Raw genomic sequence first — 25,000 nt, forward strand, 5'->3', positions numbered from 1 at the left:
CATTTCTGCCCGAAATCGTGCCAAATCTATTCTCCGACTAACCAAAAATTCTTTCATTAATAGAAAATGTCAAAACCTTGCTTTCTCTAACTCTTCCCGTGACTTCTGGCATCTAGCCAAAAACATCTCCTCCAACTTCACTTCTTCATCTTTCCCTCCACTCCTCAGTCCTGACGGCAACACTGCCGTCTCATCTATCTCTAAGGCTGAACTCTTCTCTCAAACTTTTTCTAAAAACTCCACTCGGGACGATTCTGGGCATATTCCTCCTACTCATCCCCCCTCTGACTCCTTTATGCCTGTTATAAAGGTTCTTCAAAATGATGTTTTCTATGCCCTCTCTGGCCTCAATCCTCAGAAGGCTTATGGACCTGATGGAGTGCCTCCTATTGTCCTTAAAACTGTGCCTCCGTGCTGTCACCCTGCCTGGTCAAACTCTTTCGCCTCTGCCTGTCAACATCTACCTTTCCTTCTTGCTGGAAGTATGCCTTCATACAGCCTGTACCTAAGAAGGGTGACCGCTCCAATCCCTCAAACTACCGTCCTATTGCTTTACTTTCTTGTCTATCTAAAGCTTTTGAATCAATCCTTAACCGGAAGATTCAAAAGCACCTTTCCACTTCTGACCTTCTATCTGATCGCCAGTATGGGTTCCGCAAGGGGCGTTCTACTGGTGATCTCCTAGCCTTCTTAACTGACTCTTGGTCATCCTCTCTTAGCCGTTTCGGTGAAACTTTTGCTATTGCGCTGGACATATCAAAAGCTTTTGATAGGGTCTGGCACAAATCTTTGCTTTCTAAACTACCCTCCTACGGTTTCTATCCTTCTCTCTGTACCTTTATCTCCAGTTTCCTTTCTGACCGTTCTATTTCTGCCGTGGTAGACGGTCACTGTTCTTCCCCTAAATCTATTAACAGTGGTGTCCCACAGGGTTCTGTCCTATCTCCCACTCTTTTTCTGTTGTTCATTGATGATCTTCTTTCCAAAACGAACTGTCCTATCCATTCCTACGCCGATGATTCCACTCTGCATTATTCAACTTCTTTTAATAGAAGACCCACCCTTCAGGAACTTAACGACTCAAGGCTGGAGGTTGCAGAACGCTTAGACTCAGACCTTACTATTATTTCCGATTGGGGCAAGAAGAACCTGGTGTCCTTCAACGCCTCAAAAACACAGTTTCTCCACCTATCCACTCGACACAATCTTCCAAACAACTATCCCCTATTCTTTGACAACACCTAGCTATCACCTTCCTCAACACTAAACATTCTCGGTCTATCCTTAACTCAAAATCTCAACTGGAAACTTCATATCTCATCTCTTACTAAATCAGCTTCCTCGAGGCTGGGCGTTCTGTACCGTCTCCGCCAGTTCTTCTCCCCTGCACAGTTGCTGTCCATATACAGGAGCCTTGTCCGCCCTCGTATGGAGTATGCATCTCATGTGTGGGGGGGCTCCACTCACACAGCTCTTCTGGACAGAGTGGAGGCTAAGGCTCTTCGTCTCATCAGCTCTCCTCCTCATACTGATAGTCTTCTACCTCTTAAATTCCGCCGCAATGTTGCCTCTCTTTCTATCTTCTATCGATATTTCCACGCTGACTGCTCTTCTGAACTTGCTAACTGCATGCCTCCCCCTCCCATGGCCCCGCTGCACTCGACTTTCTACTCATGCTCATCCCTATACTGTCCAAACCCCTTATGCAAGAGTTAACCAGCATCTTCACTCTTTCATCCCTCACGCTGGTAAACTCTGGAACACTCTTCCTTCATCTGTATTTCCTCCTGCCTACGACTTAAACTCTTTCAAGAGGAGGGTATCAGGACACCTCTCCTCCCGAAACTGACCTATCTTTCGGCCACCTCTTTGGATTCTTTTTAGGAGCAGTGAGTAGCGGGCTTTTTTTATTAATGTTTGCTTTTTGTGTGCCCTTGAACTGTCTCCTTTGCTGTAAAAAAAAAAAAAAAAAAAAATATGTGCTCAATTGTTGCCAATAGTAATAACATTCGTCATTCCACAAGGAGTGGTTTGTATCTCTCTGCTTACATCACAATAATTCTGTACTCTCCTCACAAATCCTAATAACACATTCCTATAGTATAATCTACTGCAAGTCACGGAAACACCAAATTATACCAAACCCAGTGGTTTTACCTTTGCTTTACATCGCAATAAAATAATCACAATCCTGTCCCACTCACAATCCTACTTCACATCTCCTACATTATAATCTCCAGAACAATACAGTCGGTTTCCCTTAGATTCTCGAATTTCTACTCACGATTAAGATCACAACAGCCATTCTCAGCTGCGTGAGTAGCAGGTCTGCTTGAAGCGAGACCAAAGCTCGGTCTGCTCATACCACTGATTTCTAGGTCACATTTTTCTTTGCTTGAGGCGGACTTACATCCTTGACACGCCTTAATTTTTTACATAACCAGTGGCCAATACTTCCTGTCACACCCATTGGCTCGCTCATTATGTTGTATTGTTTTACTTCTCCTGCTATTCGTGATTCACTCTTAAGACACTCCCACAGTGACTTTTCTTTTAAGTTATTGGCTTATAACATGTCACGACTGACGTCACAGGTTCAGAGTCTTTTTGAATGGTTGTCCACAATTCCGACCACGTCTACTGGGTATCTGTTTTCTGTATCTGAGTCTGGGTATCTGTTTTCCTTTACCCTCGTTGTTTCCCCTCTTTGTTATCGTTTGTTCTATGAGATGTTTACACTGTTGTATATCTGTCACCCTACTTGTTAGTGTTTGTCCTGTCAGATGTTTACGCTGTACTGTTATGGCCATTCCTCTTGTTTGTTCGTTTTCTGGGTCCCGACACCTGGCGTGGTTGCTCTGTAATTCTTTTCGTTTCTTCCCGAGCCAGAGTTACCATTTATCGCTAAAGTCTGCTGTTTTTTTTTTCTATGAAAAGGTTAGGCATCATATTAAGATGCATTTGTAATTTATCAAATTGGTTATATGCATGACTTGGATGGTATACAGTGTGTCAGAGTATCCTTATTATTATTATTATTATTATTATTATTATTATTATTATTATTATTATTATTATTATTATTATATTTTTGTTTATGGGCTACCTATATCGCCGGTAGGTTTTCTTGAGGGGTCTCTTGGACGACCCCAGCCCGTTAGTGGCGCAGGTGAAATCTCTTTATAGTGCCCGCCGTGATATATGAATCTTGTTCGGCCCATGCTGCCCCCCGGTGCTCCTCTCGGCGATGGTTAAAAATTGTCAGCGTGCGCCGGTGGGACTGGAACCTAGATCCCCTGGCTCACCACCCCCGCACGCTGACCACTCGGCCATCGCCTCCCCATAATTATTGGTTTTAGTATTTTTTCCGAGTCTTATCACCTGCTTTTGAGCTTGTGGGGGTGGTTCGGGCGACAGTTAGTTCGGGGGTCGGCAACACGACAAAACAGTTAGTATGGCGGAACGCAGCGGCGGAGAGCGTTAAGTGTAGGAAAAATCTTATGATGTCAGAATCGAGCAATTTTCGACGGAAGCGTTTTCAGAGTGTTGCTTAGAACGTTACGACATAGCGGAAAAATATAATGTCAACCACCGGAGTGAGTTGGGTGAAATCCTGAATATTCACCAAAAAATAATTAATGAATCACAAAATATCACATGCTGTCGGATGTGCGCGTGATTGAGGAAGGAAATTGGAGCCCGCAAATGTAAGACAGCCAAGACAGCCCGACTTCCCTGTTTATAACAAGGTTTTGATGAGTAACTCCTGGTGGTGTTTAAAGGAAAATGGAGGCGACGAGGAGGCGGCTGAGGTTAGAAAGCTGGGAAGCCTTTACGGTGGTGAACAAGTGACCAAGATAAAGGATTAAGAGGCAAAGGGTGCAACACGTGTAGATAATAATTCAGGTGCCGTGCATGCTAGGGCAAGATTGCGTGCTTGTACTGACTGAAGGAATGAACAGGTGTTTCTAGTAGTGAACCCAAGGGACAGTAAGGGACAGATGTTAAGAAGACAGTCAGGAGCCGTCACTGCAAAATTAATAGGCAGAAGGGTTGGAGGGATAGGGACCTTTTAACACACAAGAAAGTAAGGAGTCCGCAAGAGGCCCGTTAGCCTATACAAGGCAGCTCTTGTAAGCCTAGCCCCACCGTACCTCACTTCATGAGTTTATCCAACCTCTTCTTGTATGTATCTTAGTATTGTCACTCTCAATCCAAGTCTGTTCCACTCATCCACGACTCTATTGGTGAAACAATCTTGCCTTTGCTTTTATTGAATCTCAATTTACCTAACTTAAACCCTTTGTTACGTGTCCTAACCGGCTCTTTTACAACCAAAACCCTATTAACATCCCCCTTATTAAAGCCCTTCATCCATTTATAAACTTCCGTCAAGTCTCGTAATTTTCGCCTTTCCGGAGAATGCAGATTTAAATGCTCAAGTCTGTTCTCATATGGGAAGTTTCTCACCCCATGAATATTTTTAGTCATTCTCCCCTGTACAGATTCTAACATTCTGATATCCATCTTATGGTAAGGTGACCAAAACTGAACCGCATAATCGAGATGAGGTCTAACCAATGCTAAGTAAAGCTTGAGGATGACTTCAGCGCTTCTATTGCTTACGCTCCTTGAAATGAAACCCAGTACCCTGTTTACACGATTACTAACATGCATGCATTGAGCCCTAGGAGGTCGGAGCTCACTAAGACTCCTAAGTCCCTCTCACATCTTGACCTGCTTAAAGGAGTGTCATTTAAGGAGAAATTGTGTGAGAGGTTATTCCTACCTACATGTGTTGCCAAGGCAAGGGAAAGGTCGCGTCTGCATTAGACGATGGGACAGGTGCAAGGAAAACAGGCGCGAACAATCATAGCAAAGGTGAGGGAAGGGTTGGTCACATGAACTGACTGAAGTGATGAACAGACGTTGCTGTATAGTAATCAAATAGTAGTCAGGTCAAGGAACAGTAAGAGACAGGTGCCAAGAAGACAGTCAGGAAACGTCACTGCAAATAGGCAGAGGGGTTGTGTCCCTGGCATGACCAAGTGCAGGGGATGGAGTCAGCGTAGAGGCAAGGGAAGGGTTACGTCTGCATTGGCCGATGGAAGGGACAGGTGCGAGGGAAACAGGCGCGAGCAACCACAGGAAATGTGAGGGAAAGGGTGTGTCCATGTACTGACTGAGGGGACGTGCCGGAAAGATGTGTGTGTATCCATGTACTGACCGAGAGCAAAGCCGTCCTTGGTCCACTGTGTGCGGCCCTGCTGGTTGGCCACGGCGCACCGCAGCAACACGTCCTCCCCGGCCTTCACCCGCACGCTGCGGGGCACCTCGCGGAACACCTGGCTCTGGCCCCACACACCTGTAAGGGAGGCACTCCTGTTAGTGTCTCTTGTTACCTTACTCACACACACACACACACACACACACACACACACACACACACAGGTACCCGCATGAACGTATCAATCAATGCTCCTGTACGTCAAGGTGAAGACTGAGACGAGCCAATAAAGCATAAAATGACATCTGTCAGTGTCACGACTGGTGATAGGAAGGGAAGGGAGGAGCGAGGGATAGAGTGAAGGAAGGGGGAGGGAGGGAAGGAAAGAAGAATAGCTAGAGTGAGAGATAGTGGATAGTAGACAGGGAAGAACAAAGTAACAATGAGGGTTAAGTGATAGTCGGGAGTAATTTGGGGAGGCGGTGGTTGAACAGATAGCGAGACGGCCTCGCGTTCAGGAGGACGCGAGTTCAATCCCCGACCGGTGCCACCAAGCTGGGATTTTTCAGCTGCCGCCGAGTGGCTTAAAACTACCCACATGCTGTCCAGAGGACCACCTATCAACCCGGACTCTAGATTCTAGGATTAAAGATGAGCTCCGGGAGGGCAGCATGAGCCAATGCAAGATGGCGCCACTATAAACACTCGCCTGCACCAGAACGGGCTGGACCGACCATCAGGACCCACCAGGAAGAAGCCTTGGACCGACCATCAGGATCCACCGGAAAGAAGCCTACCGGCGCAATAGGCCAAGACGTAAAAAAAAAAAAAAAAACAAAAAGAATGTAAAAAAAACATGCAAGGGACGAGGAAAGGGAGGCCAGGTAAGAATAAGAGGAGACTTGAATGATGGGGGAATGTAGGTCAAAGAGAAGGGTGTGAGGGAGTGACTGGATGGGAGTAAGGCAGGAATGGAGAGTCTGAAGGTATGGTAATAGTAGAGGGAGGGAGGAGATAGACCGAAGGTATGGTAATGGTAGAGAGAGACAGGAAGGGGCGGTGTAAAAGAGAGTTCTGAAGAGGTGCGCTGAAGCTTGAAATGGTGAGAGAGAGAGAGAGAGAGAGAGAGAGAGAGAGAGAGAGAGAGAGAGAGAGAGAGAGAAAGAGAGCAGGCTACACACAAAACACACCACAGACGTGACTCCTTAGCCCTGGTCTCCGCCGACAAACCTTCGTCAGTAAAGAAATCGTGCACCGCGGCGCTGTACATCAGTGTTGGTGAAGCCCAGGTCGAGGAGGCGATGATGTAATTACCGTATTGGCGGCGATTGTGAGTATCCGCCAAACCTTGCATGCTTTTAACGCTGCAGCGAGTAGACGCTCGCTCGAGGCCGCGTCGTGCGGCGGGGAGGGGTTTGGGCCGATGCTCCAAACATATTAAGTTCTTCCGGTGTCGGAAGAAGATTGGGCAAGCTGCTAGACAAATTACAAAGCATGTGTTGTAACTTTTTTTTATTCATCACGTTCACATGAAAACCATCGAGTCCAGCATTACAGACAATGTTTTGAGGTGATTGGGTCTAAATACGACCGATTGTGTTTTTTTTATTACTTTTTAGTCACCGGTGGGATGGCCAGACGCAGGCGCCTCAACACAAGTTCTAAGCGCCGCGTCAGGCTCCCTCGGTGACCGCCGCTCCCCAGCATGACAAACCGCCGGCATCAGCTGCACGTGGCAACATTTGTTCAGCAATGACGGAATCAAGTTTGTCGCTCTGCGCTGAGTGGTTTTCTTTTAGTGTTCCTGCCACCGCGAGACAGCTGAGTGTTGCGCCATGTGTTCGTGATGTGTCGCGGCGTGCTTCATTTCTCTTTACAGCTCGTGTGCCCCAATTCCATGAAAATGTACTGTTGTGTTGTTGAAGGCAACAGTACACTCCTGTATCAACGGAAACCATCCGATGAACTTGATTTGCGTCAAGTTTCTATGGAGAAAATATTGACTTAAGGTTAATATTGAGGTTTTGGAGAGAGAGAGAGAGAGAGAGAGAGAGAGAGAGAGAGAGAGAGAGAGAGAGAGAGAGAGAGAGAGAGAGAGAGAGAGAGAGAGAGAGAGAGAGAGAGAGAGAGAGAGAGAGAGAGAGAGATCAGTATAGGAAATGCAACAGCAATGATAATATGAAAAGGAAGAAGGAAGGGTTATAGTCTTTGCTTTTCACGAAATGTAGGCATTTGCTATCCCTTCTCTTTCCTTTTCCTCTTCCTCCTCCTCCTCCTCCTCCTCCTCCTCCTCCTCCTCCTCCTCCTCCTTTTCCTCCTCAAAAGCGGTGTTCCAAAGGGGTCGGTGTTGGTACTTGTTCTGTTTTTAGTGTACGTAAATGACATTGACGAGGGGCTATCGTGTAAAATATCGAAATTTGCGGACGACACAAAAATAGCCAGCAGAGTCACTACGACAATACAATAGATAAAGATCACTTCCAAGCTGATCTCGAACGTTTAAGTAGTTGGGCACGGACATGGCAAATGAACTTCAACATTGAAAAGTGCAAGGTTATGCATACCGGAATCAACAACGATCGTATTCATTATCAAATTAACGGAGTGCGACTTTCTGAAGCCAGCAAAGAAAAAGATCTTGGAGTAATAATTTCGAACGATCTTAAACCGAGTCAACATTGCACAGAAGTAGTAAAAACTGCCAACAAACTGATCGGATTTATTGGTCGTACATTTAAACATAAATCAGAAAAAAAGTAGTATTGACACTAAAATTCGTTAGTTCGCCCACATCTTGAGTATTGCGTTCAGTTTTGGTCTCCCAATTATAGAAAAGATATAAATAAACTCGAAAGGGTGCAGCGTCGAGCTACTAAAATGATCCCTAGACTGCGAAATAAACCGTACGAAGACAGACTTACAGAACTGAACTTATTCAGCTTATCAAAGCGCAGGCTAAGAGGTGACTTTATCGAAGTGTTTAAAATGTTCAAGGGACTCGACAACGTTAATGTTCATGATTATTTTACAGTCTCTCAATAAAGCGTAACTAGAAACAATGGATACAAAATAACAAGGAAGCGTTTTATCTCAAATGAATCAAGCACTTCTTCTTTAACCGTGTCATCAATGTATGGAATGGTCTGTCCCACAACGTCGTCGAAAGCGAAGCTATTTGCACGTTCAAAAAACGACTAGACAAATATTTAGAAGCTAGCCCAGACATCCGTTATTGTGCTCCGGTCTAACAGAAAATAGTGTTAGCTTAGTCGTCGTGGATGATCTTCCTTCTATCCATATAAAATTCCATTGTAGTTTTTCTATACTACATGGTGTTTTTCCTTTTCTTGCCAGCTTCGGCTGGAGGGACTGGTGGGAGAGGAGGAGCCTTCATCTTTGCTGTTCCGTGTCTCTGACTCGTAGATTAGAGTAGATGGTAGCAAGAACAAACAGCCTAGTTAGGACCAAGAGGTCTGTTGCTGTTTGCTTTTCCTTTGTACTGCTCCTCCTCCTCCTCCTCCTCCTCCTCCTCCTCCTCCTCCTCCTCCTCCTCCTCCTCCTCCTTTTCCTCCTCCTTTTCGTCTTCCTTTTCGTCTTTCTTTTCCTCCTCCTTTTCTTCCTCCTTTTTATCCTACTTTTCCTCCTCCATTTCCTCTCTCTCTCTCTCTCTCTCACTCTCTCTCTCTCTCTCTCTCTCTCTCTCTCTCTCTCACACCTCCGCTCTCACCCTCTCGACCCCTCTCTCTCTCTCTCTCTCTCTCTCTCTCTCTCTCTCTCTCTCTCTCTCTCTCTCTCTCTCTCTCTCACCCTCACTCTTTGACGCTCCCCCCCTCCGCCTCCCCCCTAGTCTCTCCCCCCCTCTCTCTCTCTCTCTCTCTCTCTCTCTCTCTCTCTCTCTCTCTCTCTCTCTCTCTCAATTTTATATTATAAAAACTAGTTGCAAAGACCTCATATGGAGCTGACACTGGAGCTCTCGTCCTCTTCTTACAAGAACATCGCATTACTCGAAATAGTAAAGCGACGTACTTCACAAATGATACAATCGTTGACACAGAAAAATGAAGAACGACTCGTACGTTTCAAGCCCTTTAAGTTGGAAAGTCTTCGACTGCGGTGGTATTTGATAAATGTCTTCAGGTACCTGTACAAAATCACAAACGTCGATTACTCCAAATCTTTTGAATTCCAAACAAATTCGATGACTACAGATAACGGCCAACCAATCCAACAAGGCGATGGAGCACATGCATCGGTAGGATCTTTTTCTCTGATCGAGTCACCCGCCAGTGGAACAATCATCCTACAACAGTTGTTTATGTGGAAACGTTGAACTCCTATAAAAAATGGCATTGACCGTTACTTTGTTGGGCCTGTTGTTAACTGAACAGTCCCGCTGTTCGAACATGAAGTGCTTCAATCTGTTCTGCAGGTCATTGAAGCGCCTGACGAATAGATCAAAACACTAAAGCAGACAGCCTCGTCAAATGCTAACTGGTTTCCGCCGCCTATTTTCCCATGTTTTTTACATTTATTCCTCACCCTCTTTTTTTTTATCTTCGTCTTCTTCCTCCTCCTTAATTGCGTCATTACTTCTACATCTCATCAAGGTTTCGTGTACTCTCTCCTGTATTTCTTTTAAGGTGCCCACCACGGTTGGGTTCAAGTACATGTACTTGTACTTTTATTTGGACTCAAGTACAGATTTCCATGTACTTTTACTTGTACTTGGAGTTTAAAACTTCAGTTGTAATTGTACTTTTACTTAGACCCAAAGTACTTGAAAAATACCAAGTACATTCAAGTACAAACAAGTAAATTGTATTTAATCAAAAGTTATATACTGTATATAGATTTTAGTGAACTTTGTGATGATACTATTGGGTAAATACGTATATTGAGTGTTGTGATATTGTAGTGTAATATTATTATGTCTCATTAATGTGTATATACGAAAACTACTAACTTTTGTGCTTTACGAATCTGTGACAGGAGCTTTTTTTTTATCATTTAAAGTACTTGTACTTAAGTACAATGACATGTACTTGGACTTGGACTTAAGTACATAGCAAAGTGACAGTACTTGTATTTGTACTTGTACTTGAAAAATATCCAGGTATTTGTACTTGAACTAAAGTACAGCCGCCTGTACTTGGACCCAACCCTGGTGCCCATGCCTTTTACTTTTTCCTCAAGTTTAGTTTTCTCTTTCCTCTCTACTTCGGCCTCTTCTTTCTCACCTTAATACCCAGCATGACACACTACCACTGTCCTTTTCCTTCCTCAGAACAACTGGTCGTACAAACGCGTGTATCGCTTCTCCGCCTCGGAACGCCGTCGCTTGAGCGTCCAAGGCTTGCCATGACACGACCCGCGGCCAGATATTGGAGGCCTCGGCGCCATAATGCAAAGTCGGCTTGTGTTTAATACATTTTTGCCGCGTGGCGGATGATGTTAGTGGTGGTGGTGGTAGTAGGGGGGGGGGGGGGGTGAGGGAACGAGGACGGACGGTTGGAAGAGAGAGAGAGAGAGAGAGAGAGAGAGAGAGAGAGAGAGAGAGAGAGAGAGAGAGAGAGAGAGAGAGAGAGAGAGAGAGAATATTTCCTCTTTCTGCGGTAATGGTCATGACTCTGCTGGTGTGTTTAAGAGTATTGCGTGTGGTGTGATATGAATGCGTTGTTCTGTATGTCCTTATAAGGATATACACCACAACACATCTTGCGTCCACCACGGGTCCGGTGAGCTGCCGGGCGCGTATTTCTTCCAGTAATGGGCGATGCTTTAACATTGTACGGACCGACGCTTCAGCGCGGGGCCTTGCTGACAGTAGTACATTCACTCAATAACAAACACATGTAACTGAAAGTTTTTTTATCTTTACCGTATAGTGAAACAAAATTCGGGAACTAGACAGGGATTTTCACATATTCCTTTATAAATGTTTGCATTAAGTTTGATTCACACACTGCATGTTTTGTGTTTGATACTGATGGTAGCGTTTTACATTCACTCGAGCTTCATTTATTAGGTGTAATAGTAACCTGCAACCGTAACCTACGAGCTCACCCGTAAGATATACCTTCAGCATTGTGGCACCAGCATATCTTGACCAACCTTTCTCTAAGCTCCGCCTAGCGTGCAGCAGTGCCAAGCGGAAGAGTAAATAGAAGAGTAGTGGAAGTAGAGGGAGACAAGCTTTCAGAGACGTGACTTCATCCTATTTGCCCTATTTGCAGCTCCTTTCCACAAACAGCCACTCAAGGAAACAACATTTGCATCAATGACGCCAAAGACTTTTCTCACAGCCTCACAGTCACAACCGTAGGAGGAAGAAAAGTACAAAACTTAATTCCTTGATCAGTGTTTTATAGTGCCAATTGGGTAGTGGCTCTGGCCTCACATGGAGAGAGAGAGAGAGAGAGAGAGAGAGAGAGAGAGAGAGAGAGAGAGAGAGAGAGAGAGAGAGAGAGAGAGAGAGAGAGAGAGAGAGAGAGAGAGAGAGAGAGAGAGAGAGAGAGAGAGAGAGAGAGAGAGAGAGAAAGTGTCCCAAGGTGTCATGTTTCTCCCGTAAAGTTAATGCGCCGCTCTGATCTAATTTATTTTCTTGTGAAGTCTTGTCGCTGCTCCTCTGTCTTGTCACTCACTCCGTCTTGTGTGCGTGTGTGTGTGTGTGTGTGTGTGTGTGTGTGTGTGAGAGAGAGAGAGAGAGACTTGTATTTTTATATTGCCTGAAACACCTCCTTTTGTATTGTCATGTATATTATATGAAGTCGTGATTGAGGACAATCTTGACCTCCAACGTCATAAGTCCCACTCGCTCTTTGTGTTATTGTGGGATTTTGAGGAATGACAAGAGGGGAAAGGGCAAGAGGAGGAGGATTATCAGGAAGAAAAGTAGAAAGAGGAAGTTGATGATGATGATGATAATGATGATGATGATGATGATGATGATGATGATGATGATGATGAGGAGGAGGAGGAGGAGGAGGAGGAGGAGGAGGAGGAATGATGATGACGATAATGATGATGATGATGATGATGATGATGATGATGCTGAGGAGGAGGAGGAGGAGGAGGAATGATGAAGATGATGAGGAGGAGGAGGAGAAAGAGGAGGCAAGAGGAGGAGGAGGAGGAGGAGGAGTACGAGGAAAAAGAAGTACCCACAATAAGGTGTTTAGAGGCAGTTTCGCCGTGGAAGGGAACAGGGAGGGAGGGGAAGAGAGATGATACTTATGTTCTACCATTGTGGAAGGAAAGGAGAACTGTGCTACTGGAGGTGTGTGGGAGGGCAGGTGGAGACGACATGAAAGAAAGGTGTGAAAAGCAAAGTACTCCCACGGAAAGGGAGGAGGAGGAGGAGTAGGAGGAGAAATTTGTCTTGTGGAGTTCTTACTGTATGGTTGTGAGACCTGGACACTGAACAGTGACTTGGAGAGGCGTGTCGATGCCCTTGGTACCAAGTGTCTTTACAGGATTGTGGGACATCACTGGAATGACCATGTCGAACTCCGTGAAAGTGAATCAAGGTCTGTTACCAGCTTAATTCGTGTACACCAACTCCGGCTACATGGACACGTGGCACGCCTCCCGGAGATCGATCCAACTCACGGGGTTGTTTCTGTACGAGACAACTCTGCGTGGAGGAGACCAAGGTGACACCCACGTCAGTCGATCAGTTCGACCGATCCTGCTGGGAAGGATTTGAGATGGATAGGCAATTGCGTAGGAGGTTGCTCGGGAGGGCCGCCAGGAGTATACATGGGCTGCGAGTGAGTGAAGCGACGCGCCCCCGGGTGTATGCTCCCCATCAATTAGTACATATCTGCAGTAGTAGCGAGGCTCCCACAGCTTGTGTAACCTTATGTTAAGCCGACGTGTTAGCATCTCTTGTGCTGCTTCATGTTCTTTCCTTCTATTCCATTCGTTCCGTCTCCTCCTCCTCCTCCTCCTCCTCCTCCTCCTCATTTCCCTCTACCTAGTCTCATGTTTCCTCGGTTCTACTCGCTTTTCACTTGTTATTCCATGTTCCTCTCTATTTCTCGTAACATTGTGTACTTCTTTTTCATCCACCTAAAGTTTTGAAATGCCGCTCTTTTCCTTTTTCATCATTATTATCCTCCTGTTTTATGCACCTTCCTCTCTGTTTCTCTTCTATGTTTCTCTTTATCACTATCGCCGGAACAACAAAACAATGTTCAAAATTTTGAGAACACTCAAAACCTAGACGAAGAGATGACATTCTCTCTCTGGCTTTCACCCGCGTCGCTGCCTTGCTCTGTTATTCTCTTTCGTTCTCTAGCTTTTGTTTTGTAGCTGACTTCGTTGAGTTGTTTTTTCGCGTACCTTTTTCTCGCTTTCTCATTTCCTTTTTGTGTGTGTAGGTTGGTAATCTTTTTTGTTTGTTTGTTTGCTTGTGTTTTTGCAGCAATTTGTTTTTGTCTCATGTTGTGTTTGTTTGTCTGTCTTTTCTTTTCTTTCTTTATTTTTACATCTTACATAGTGCAATTTAATACAAATGTCGGAGAGCGGACATATTTGTGTTAAATTGCACTATGTAAGATGTAAAAATAAAGAAAGAAACAGAAAGACAGACAAACAAACACAACATGAGACAAAAACAAGATTCTCTCTCTCTCTCTCTCTCTCTCTCTCTCTCTCTCTCTCTCTCTCTCTCTCTCTCTCTCTCTCTCTCTCTCTCTCTCTCTCCCCCATATATTTTCAGTTTATTGCCCCTCCACGCTTTACTATTTCCTCATAGCTCGCTCGCGTTTCACTTTCCAGTTTTGGAAGCGCACATTTGATCGCGAAAACTTCTTTGTCAGCGAGAATTAGTTTAGTTCGGGATCGATATTTTTTTAGGTCCGCTGCAGTTTATCATTTACATCAATAATTTGGATGCAGGAAAGTGGTGTAAATAAGTTTGAAGATGATACAAAGAGCGGATGAGTATTTGACTATGATGAGTACGCTGATGCACTGTTGGATGATTTAAACATCGTATGATTGGGCGGGGAAATGGCAGATGGAGTTCAAGGTCAGTGTATATTGAGTGTGATTCCTCCTCCTCCTCCTCCTCCTCTTCCCAACGCTATTTCCAACACCAACAATACATCCACTACCGCCACCGCCACACCTACCACCACCACCACCACCGAAACCAACACCACCAGTCGAATAGATAACAAGGCTGGTTTGTGCTGTTATTCCGTTATCGGAATTGAAGAGTTTGGTTTCGAACATTATCTAAAAAGTCTCAACGCGATATACGAGTAATATGTATTCTCGTCGTGCAAACTGTAGTAAGAAACAAATATTTCAAGAGAGACATCATCATCATTATCATCATCACCGGCAGCGGTAATAGTAGTAATATTTGTTGTAGTGGTAGTAGTAGTAGCAGCAGTAGTAGTGGCGTTGGTGAGTGATCAGCGCGCTGGTGCGGTGCCCAGGAGGACGCAGGTTCCCGTCTCGCCCTCCGCTACAAATTAGCTGGCAGTTTTACATCCGCTATCGAGTGGCCTAAGACTACCCACATGCTGTCCTTTAAGACCACCTATCAACCCAGACTAGATTTTCTCTTAAAGATGATTAAACTGGACATCCGGGGGGGAAGCAAGAGCCAAGGAAGAGAGCGCCACTATAAACATTTGCCTGCTCAATATCGGGCTGGGGCCAACCACCAGGCCCCATCAAGAAAGCTTTCTGGCGCCATAGGCGAAACGTGAAACGAAAAAAAATGTAGTAGTAGTAGGAGTACTAGTAATAGTAGTAGGAGGAGGAGGAGAAGGAGAAGGAGGAGGAGGAGGTGGATGAGATGTAATAGTAATGGTTGAAGTAAAAGCAATATTTGATAATAATTGATTATAAAAATCACATAAATAATAATGATAAAAATAATGTTAATAGTAAATTATAATAATTACAACAATGATAATAATAATAGCAATAATAATAATAATAATAATAATAATAATAATAATAATAATAATAATAATAATAATAATGAACCAACTACTACTAGTTCTACCACTACTGCTACTACTGCTGCTGCTGCTGCTGCTGCTGTCGATGATGAAGATGATGATGATGATGATGATGATGATGATGATGATGATGATGATGATATTGTTGCTGCTGCTGCTACTACTACTACTACTGCTACTACTGCTGCTACTACTACTACTGCTACAACTACTACTGCTGCTACTACTACTACCACTGCTGCTACTACTACTACTACTACTACTACTACTACTACTACTACTACTACTACTACTACTATTAATAATAATGATAATGTAAATAATGATAATAATAATAATAATAATAATAATAATAATAATAATAATAATAATAATAATAATAATAATGATAATAATAATAATAATGATAATAATAATAATAATGATAATAATAATGATATAATAATAACAGTATATATTAGTGGTAATGATAATGATAATATTAACAACAACAACAACAACAACAACAACAACAACAACAACAACAACAACAACAACAACAATAATAATAATAATAATAATAATAATAATAATAATAATAATTATAGTAATAATAATAATAATAATAATAATAATAATAATAATAATAATAATAATAATAACTAGCGGTGTCCGTGGAAATTCCACGGTTAATGTGAAGGACGTAGCACCAGGAACATGTAAGGGAAGCCTCCTATTTTTAATCCTTTTCTAAACCTCGTAATCCTCCACCTCTTCCTCTTCATCCTCTTCTAAACATCTTAATCCGCTTCGAAAATTCTTATTCCTCTTTCTTTTCCTCTCAATCCTCTTTTAAACCTCTTAATGCTCTTCCTTCTCCTCTTAATCCTCTTCTAAACCTCTTAAACCTCCTCTTCTCCCTCTTAATCCTCTTCTAAACCTCTTGAACCTCCTCTTCTTCCTCTTAATCCTCTTCTAAACCTCTTAAACCTCCTCTTCTTCCTCTTAATCCTTTTCTAAACCTCTTAATCCTCTTCATCTTCCTCGAAGGAGATTAAGAGGAAGATTAAGAGGATTAAGAGATTTAAAAGAGGATTGTTAGGAAGAGGTGGAGGATTTGGAGGTTTAGAAGAGGATAAAGAGGAAAAGGAAAAGGATTAAGAGGAAAAGGAAGAGGATTAAGAGGTTTAGAAGAGGATTATGAAGAGGAGGCTTCTCTTACATGTTTCTGGTGCTTCGTGCTGTATAATGCACATTAACAGTGGAATTTCCTTAAGGCGGCTTTACACGTGGCAATTCCTGGCCGGCAATACAGCCGTGACGATCTAGCGGCTAAATCGGCTGGGTGCTCTCGGGAGCAAGTACCTTCACACGTGGGAGGAGCCGCGGGAGCATCAAGACATATTTTAGATTCAAAAATAACTATTACCCAGCCACCAGTCGGCAATACAAAACGGACACGCTCAGCTGCAGAGAACTTGCCGCGAGAAGAGCTCCCTGACCCAAACCCAGACCAAAAATGCTGCCGCGCTTGTATTGCCAGCCGCGAATTGCCAGGTGTAAAGCCGCCTTTAATCCTCCACATCTTCCTCTTAATCCTCTTCCTCTTCCTCGTAATCCTTTTAAACTTCTTTTTTCTCTTATTCTTAATAAGAGGAATCCTCTAATTAAGATATTAATCACCTTCTAAGCCTCTCAATAATCTTTTTCCTTTTAATCCTTTTCTAAACTTCTTAATCCTCCTCTTCTAAACCTTTTAATCATCTTCCTCTTCCTCGTAAACTCTTGTGAACATTTTAATCTGCTAAACCTCTTACTCATCTTCCTTTTCCTCTTAATTCTTTTCTAAACCTCTGAATCATTTTTCTTTTCCTCTTAATCCTCCTCTAAACCTCGTAATCCTCCTCCTCTTCTTCTTCATCCTCTTCTAAACCTCTTAATCCTCTTCCTCATCGTAAACATCTTAATCCTCTTATGTTCTAAACCCCTTAATCCTTTTCTAAACCTTTAAATCATATTCCTTTTTCTCTTAATCCTCTTCTAAACTTCTTGATCCCCCTCCTCTTCTTGTTATGCTGATACATAGTCTATGGCTGATATTTACCCTCACCTGTAGTACTGCAACCCAATATGGGCCACAACTTACCCTACACACCTTACCCGCCTAAATACACCTCAAAATAGGATGATAAGAATAAATACACAAAGTGACTACCTTGCCCACACCTCCCCCTTGTACAAACAGACCCAAAGCCTGAAGATCCCTGATATTATTACAATGTACATTGCTACTCGCCTGCACCTGGAAAGACACACAAACAATAGTGATGACGAACGCCCTCACAACTATCCTACCAGGCATCGTCACCTCCTGTGACCTCCTCCCCATCGTCTCACACTCTACCAACGCTCACTCATGTACCAAAGGTGTCGTGTTTGGAATGCCATCCCAAATGACATTAAATCTGCTCCCTCTCACAGACTTTTCAAACTGACGCTTAAACAATATCTATAATTTAAATACTATAGCTTGGAACTAAAATATAAAAAAAATTGTCTGGGCATATCTACATGAATGTAAATGTGTGTGTGTGTGTGTGTGTGTGTGTGTGTGTGTGTGTGTGTGTGTGTGTGTGCGTTTGTTTGTTTGTTTGTTTGTTTGTTTGTTTGTGTGTGTGTGTGTGTGTGTGTGTGTGTGTGTGTGTGTGTGTGTGTGTATGCTAATTTTGTAAATGTGCTGAGAGTGTATGTCCATGACAGTTCATGTTTTTTGTCGGTGCAGGTGTGCAGAGGTAATTATGTATAAAGTTATGTGTATATGTATGTACAAGTGTAATAATTTAAAACAATACTTGTTACCTTTCTTTATGGAAATGCTTGTTTTCTGTGTTAAATCATTTTTGGTCATCAATATATTCATTATATTACAAAGCCCATTCAGAGCACCATGCCCTCTTTGCTTTGATTATTGTCTTTTCATTCTCACACTTAATTGTGTTTTCCTTCTTTCCTTTTTTCTTTTTTATTTAGTTTAGAGCATAATTTTACATTCGTTGCCTGAAAACTTTTAGCTTAAAAAAGGCAGATCATTAATCTGAATATTTTAATAAGGTAAAAATAAATGTTGTCATGATCATGAATAAATGTTTCAAAATATTTCAAATGTTTCAAATGTTTCTTAATCCTCTTCGAAATTTCTTATTCCTCTTTTTTCCTCTTAATCCTCTTCTAAACCTCTTAATACTCTTCCCTTTCCTCCTAATCCTCTTCTAAACTTCTTAATCCTCCTCCTCTTCCTCTCAATCCTCTTCTAAACCCTTTAACCCACTTCCTCCTTCTCGTAAAGCTCCTCGTAAAAGTTTCAATACTCTTCTAAACATCTTAATTTTCTTCCTTTTCCTCTAATTCCTCTTCTAAATCTCTCATTCCTCTTGCTCTTCCTCTTAATCCTCTTCTAAACTTCGTAATCCTCTTAATTTTCCTCATAACCCTCTTCTAAACCTCTTAATCCCCCTCCTTTTCCTCTTAATCCTCATCTAAATCTCCCAATACTCTTCCTCTTCGTCTTAATCCTCTTCTTAACCTCTTAATCCTCTTATAATCCCCTTCTTAACCCCACAGAACCATGGAAGAAGAATTCAACCCCACGCTCCGTGAGTATATATATATATATATATATATATATATATATATATATATATATATATATATATATATATATATATATATATATATATATATATATATATATATATATATATATATATAATTTTTAGGGGTACATGTGGAACGCTGACAGGAGACGAAGGTGGTGGTGGTGGTGACTGTGGTGATGGTGACGGTGGTGGTGGTGGTGATTGTGGTGGTGGTGGTGACTGTGGTGATGGTGACGGTGGTGGTGGTGGTGATTGTGGTGGTGGTGGTGACTGTGGTGATGGTGACGGTGGTGGTGGTGGTGGTGGGGATTGTGGTGGTGGTGGTGTTGATTGTGGTGGTGGTGATGGTGTTTATGGGCGTGGTGATTGTGGTGGTGGTGGTGGTAGTGTCAGTGGTGGTGGTAGTGATCGTGGTGGTGGTGATGACTATAAATAGTACATATTTCATATAAATTTAGCTTATCTTTAGTATTCAAGATAACGGGGTCGAGGCTGTTGATATGTTCAAGATAACGGTGTTTACGAATGTATGACCACGGCTTATAGCGTATTGATATGTAGATAATAATAAAGAAATAACAACGATAGTAATTACAATAATACTAATAGTCATGGTTAGGCGTTCTATATCGTCTCCACTAGTTCTTCCCTCTCCTGAGTGCTATCCTCGTATGGAGTATGCATCTCATGTGTTGAGGAGACGACTGAGTCAAAGGCTTTTCGTCTCATCAGCTCCTCCCCTTACTGACAGTCTTTTACCTCTTAAATTCCGACGAAGTATTGCCTCACGTTTTATCCTATATCGATATTTCCATGGTAAATGCTCTTCTAAGTTTGCTAACTAAATGCCTCCAACCCTCCCTCGGCACCGTTGCACATGGCCTTCTACTCTTGCTCATCCAAATCCCTTATGCAAGAGTTAATCATCATCTTCATTCTTTCACCCCTCGCGCTGGAAAAGTGTAGAAGAGCTTATTATATTTGTTTGTATTTCCTCTTGACAACGACTTCAACACTTTCACGAGGAGAGTAAACAAGACGCCTTTCCCTCCGATTTTTACTCTCATTTGGCTTCTCTGTCATCTGTTTAGAGGAGTAGCGCCAGCGAACTGTTTTGTCTAATTTCATAATTACATAGATAGCTGAGATAATAATCAACTACACCATAAAAAAAATAATAACAATAATAATAATAGTAATAATAATAGTAATAATAATAACACCAACGCCAGTATCACCAGTAACAACAGCAACAAAAAACAACAATAACAACAACAACAGTAATCGTATTCCTGCGCTTGATGATCTTTCAAACCACAACATTGGACTCGGGATCCAGATAAGCCGATGGCCTGCAGGTCCAATCAACCGTCAGTGTGTGTGTGTGTGTGTGTGTGTGTGTGTGTGTCACTACACAAAAAACACGCGTCACTGTGCATCTGTCCACCACACAACACAACACACACGCGTCACTGTGCCTCTGTCCACCACACAACACGACACACACGCCTCCCTGTGCCTCTGTCCACCACACAACACAACACGACACACACGCCCCCCTGTGCCTCTGTCGACCACACAACACAACACACGCTTCCCTGTGTCTCTGTCGACCACACAACACAACACACACGCCCCCCTGTGCCTCTGTCGACCACACAACACAACACACACGCCCCCTGTGCCTCTGTCCACCACATAACACAACACAACACACGCCTCCCTGTGCCTCTGTCCACCACACCACACACCCGCCCCCCTGTGCCACAGTCGCCCACACCACCCCACACCCGCTTCCCGGTGTCTCGGTCGACCACACAACACAACACACACGCCCCCTGTGCCACTGTCGACCAAACAACAACACACACGCCCCTGTGCCTCTGTCGACCACACAACACAACACACGCCCCCTGTGTCTCTGTCGACGACACAACACAACACACACGCCCCCCTGTGCGTCTGTGTACCACACAAAACAAAACACACTCCCCCTGTGCTTCTGTCGACCACATAACACAACACTGTGCCTCTGTCGACCACACGACATAACACGCCTTCCTGTGTCTCTGTCGACCACACAACACAACACACCTCCCTGTGTCTCTGTCGACCACATAACACAACACACGCCCCAATGTGCCTCTGGCGACCACACAACACAACACATGCCTCCCTGTGTCTCTGTCGACCACATAACACAACACACGCCCCCCTGTGCCTCTGTCGACCACACAACACAACACACGCCTCCCTGTGTCTCTGTCGACCACACAACACAACACACACGCCTCCCTGTTCCTCTGTCGACCACACAACACACACGCCTCCCTGTTCCTCTGTCGACCACACAACACAACACAACACACACACGTCCCTGTTCCTCTGTCGACCACACAATTTAACACAACACACACGCCTCCCTGTTCCTCTGTCGACCACACAACACAACACAACACACACGCGTCATTGTGCCTCTTTCCACCACACAACACAACACAACACACACGCCCCCCTGTGCCTCTGTCGACCACACAACACAACACACGCTTCCCTGTGTCTCTGTCGACCACATAACACAACACACACGCCCCCCTGTGCCTCTGTCGACCACACAACACAACACAGCACACACGCGTCACTGTGCCTCTGTCCACCACACAACACAACAGAACACACACGCGTCACTGTGCCTCTGTCCACCACACAACACAACAGAACACACACGCGTCACTGTGCCTCCGTCCACCAAACAACACAACACAACAGACACGCGTCACTGTGCCTCTGTCCACCACACAACACAACACACACGCGTCACTGTGCCTCTGTCCACCACACCACACAACACAATACACACGCATCACTGTGCCTCTGTCCACCACACAACACAACCCACACGCGTCACTGTGCCTCTGTCCACCACACAACACAACACACAAGCGTCACTGTGCCTCTGTTCACCACAGAACACAACACACACGCATCACTGTGCCTCTGTCCACCACACCACACAACACAACACACACGCGTCACTGTGCCTCTGTCCACCACAGAACACAACACACATGCATCACTGTGCCTCTGTCCACCACACCACACAACACAACACACACGCGTCACTGTGCCTCTGCCCACCACACAACACAACACAACACACACGCGTCACTGTGCCTCTGTCCACCAAACCACACAACACACACGCATCACTGTGCCTCTGTCCACCACACAACACACACGCCTCACTGTGCCTCTGTCCACTACACAACACAACACACACGCCTCACTGTGCCTCTGTCCACCACACAACACAACACACACGCGTCACTGTGCCTCTGTCCACCACACAGCACAACACTCACGCGTCACTGTGCCTCTGTCCACCACATAACACAACACACACGCGTCACTGTGCTTCTGTCCACCACACAACACAACACAACACACACGCGTCACTGTGCTTCTGTCCACCACACAACACAACACAACACACACGCGTCACTGTGCCTCTGCCCACCACACAACACAACACAACACAACACACACGCGTCACTGTGCCTCTGTCCACCACACAACACAACATAACACACACGCGTCACTGTGCCTCTGTCCACCACACAACACACACACGTCACTGTGCCTCTGTCCACCACACAACACAACACACACGCGTCACTGTGCCTCTGTCCACCACACAACACAACACAACACACACGCGTCACTGTGCCTCTGGCCACCACACAACACAACACACACGCATCACTGTGCCTCTGGCCACCACACAACACAACACACACGCATCACTGTGCCTCTGGCCACCACACAATACAACACACACGCGTCACTGTGCCTCTGGCCACCACACAACACAACACACACGCGTCACTGTGCCTTTGTCCACCACACAACACAACACAACACACAAACGTCACTGTGCCTCTGTCCACCACACAACACAACACACACGCGTTACTGTGCCTTTGTCCACCACACAACACAACACACACGCGTCACTGTGCCTCTGTCCACCACACAACACAACACAACACACACGTCACTGTGCCTCTGTCCACTACACAACACAACACAACACACACGCTTCACTGTGCCTCTGTCCACCACACAACACAACACACACGTCACTGTGCCTCTGTCCACTACACAACACAACACAACACACACGCGTCACTGTGCCTCTGTCCACCACACAACACAACACACACGCGTCACTGTGCCTCTGTCCACCACACAACACAACACACACGCGTCACTGTGCCTCTGTCCACCACACAACACAACACAACACACACGCGTCACTGTGCCTCTGTCCACCACACAACACAACACAACACACACACGTCACTGCCTCTATCCACTACACAACGCAACACAACACATAAGCGTCACTGTGCCTCTGTCCACCACACCACACAACACAACACACACGCGTCACTGTGCCTCTGTCCACCAAACAACACAACACAACACACACACGTCACTGTGCCTCTGTCCACCGCACAACACAATACACAAACGTCACTGTGCCTCTGTCCACCGCACAACACAATACACAAACGTCACTGTGCCTCTGTCCACCGCACAACACAATACACAAGCGTCATTGTGCCTCTGTCCACCACACAACACAATACACACGCGTCACTGTGCCTCTGTCCACCACACAACACAACACACACGCGTCACTGTGCCTCTGTCCACCACACAACACAACACACACGCGTCACTGTGCCTCTGTCCACCACACAATACAACACACACGCGTCACTGTGCCTTTGTCTATCACTAAACACAACACACACGCGTCACTGTGCCTCTCTCTACCACAGAACACAACACACACGCATCACTGTGCCTCTGTCCACCACACAACACAACACACACGCGTCACTGTGCCTCTGTCCACCACACAACACAACACAACACACACGTGTCATTGTGCCTTCGTGTTCGGCGTAACGAAGCAAGCAGCGTCCCAGGCCGTGACTGCCGCCGTATTCCAGGATGGCAGAGGAAAATCGACTTTGTGAGAGAAAACTGGAGGAAATTTTAACGAGAAACGAATAGAAAGAAAACGAAGCGTCAGGAGCACTTTTGTTTGATTTTTGTGTCTGTGTTGCTCCAGACCGAGGGGTAGAAGGGCGGAGGGGCAGGGGAAAAGAGTAAAAAAGGTGCTCTGGGAGGTAATTAGAGTGATAATTGGCAAGGAAAGGAGGAAAAGAAAAGATACGCGTTGCTTGCTGGGAAGAACGGTTCCTTGAGGTCCCATTGATTTGTTCATCATGTTTAAAAATTTGTGATTATAGATCGTACTCAGACTGATGCTGCAGTATAAATGTATACAGTATAGGTCAAGACATTCATATTTGTCGCCTGTATGCTTTTTTTTGTGTGTGTGTGGGTGGGTGGGCGGGTGGGTGCGTGTGCGTGTGTATGTGCAAATGTGTTTGTGTATTTGTGTGGGTGTTTGTGTAGGTGGGTGTACGGGTGGGTGTATGTTTGTGTGTATGTTTGTGTGTGTGTATGTTTGTGTGTGTGTGTGTGTGTGTGTGTGTGTGTGTGTGTGTGTGTGTGTGTGTGTGTGTGTGTGTGTGTGTGTGTGTGAGTGAGAGAGAGAGAGAGAGAGAGAGAGAGAGAGAGAGAGAGAGAGAGAGAGAGAGAGAGAGAGAGAGAGAGAGAGATTAGGTAACATAGGATCATAATAAAGAGAAGCAACATGAGGTGCGCGATGAATTAGGGAAGAATATCATGAGAAAAAGGAAGATAATATGGATCGATTACGACGGTGATCGCTTGCAACGGTGTGCAGATAAAGGATTATCGGAGGAGTGAGGGATCGAAAATATGGAGAGAGAAACTGAAAGGGAGAGAGAAATGATTTGATTGGATGGATGCAGGGCAGGGAGGGTGGAAGGAGGGAGAAGGAATGGGGGGGGGAGTGAGATGAGTCGAAGGAAGGAGAAGGTGGGGATGGATGTCTCAGATGGGGGAAGGTATTGAGGAGGTGGCAGAGAGAGTGATGAGGTGCTTTAAGGGGAGAGAGAGAGAGAGAGAGAGAGAGAGAGAGAGAGAGAGAGAGAGAGAGAGAGAGAGAGAGAGAGAGAGAGAGAGAGAGAGAGAGAGAGAGAGAGAGAGAG

The 25,000-nt window shown here is 44.7% G+C and overlaps 1 protein-coding gene across 1 annotated transcript in view; it reads right to left on the reverse strand.

The window, feature by feature from the left end:
- LOC126998308 (kin of IRRE-like protein 2) overlaps nt 1-25,000 on the reverse strand; it is an 89,187-nt gene that overhangs the window by 43,687 nt on the left and 20,500 nt on the right. Inside the window, exon 2 of the mRNA XM_050859795.1 lies at nt 5,228-5,365. Within this exon, the coding sequence (XP_050715752.1) occupies nt 5,228-5,365 (138 nt within the window). The remainder of the gene's footprint in view (nt 1-5,227; nt 5,366-25,000) is intronic.

This window comes from Eriocheir sinensis, chromosome 14 (genome assembly GCF_024679095.1).
Source record: "Eriocheir sinensis breed Jianghai 21 chromosome 14, ASM2467909v1, whole genome shotgun sequence".
Taxonomy (NCBI): Eukaryota; Metazoa; Arthropoda; class Malacostraca; order Decapoda; family Varunidae; genus Eriocheir; species Eriocheir sinensis.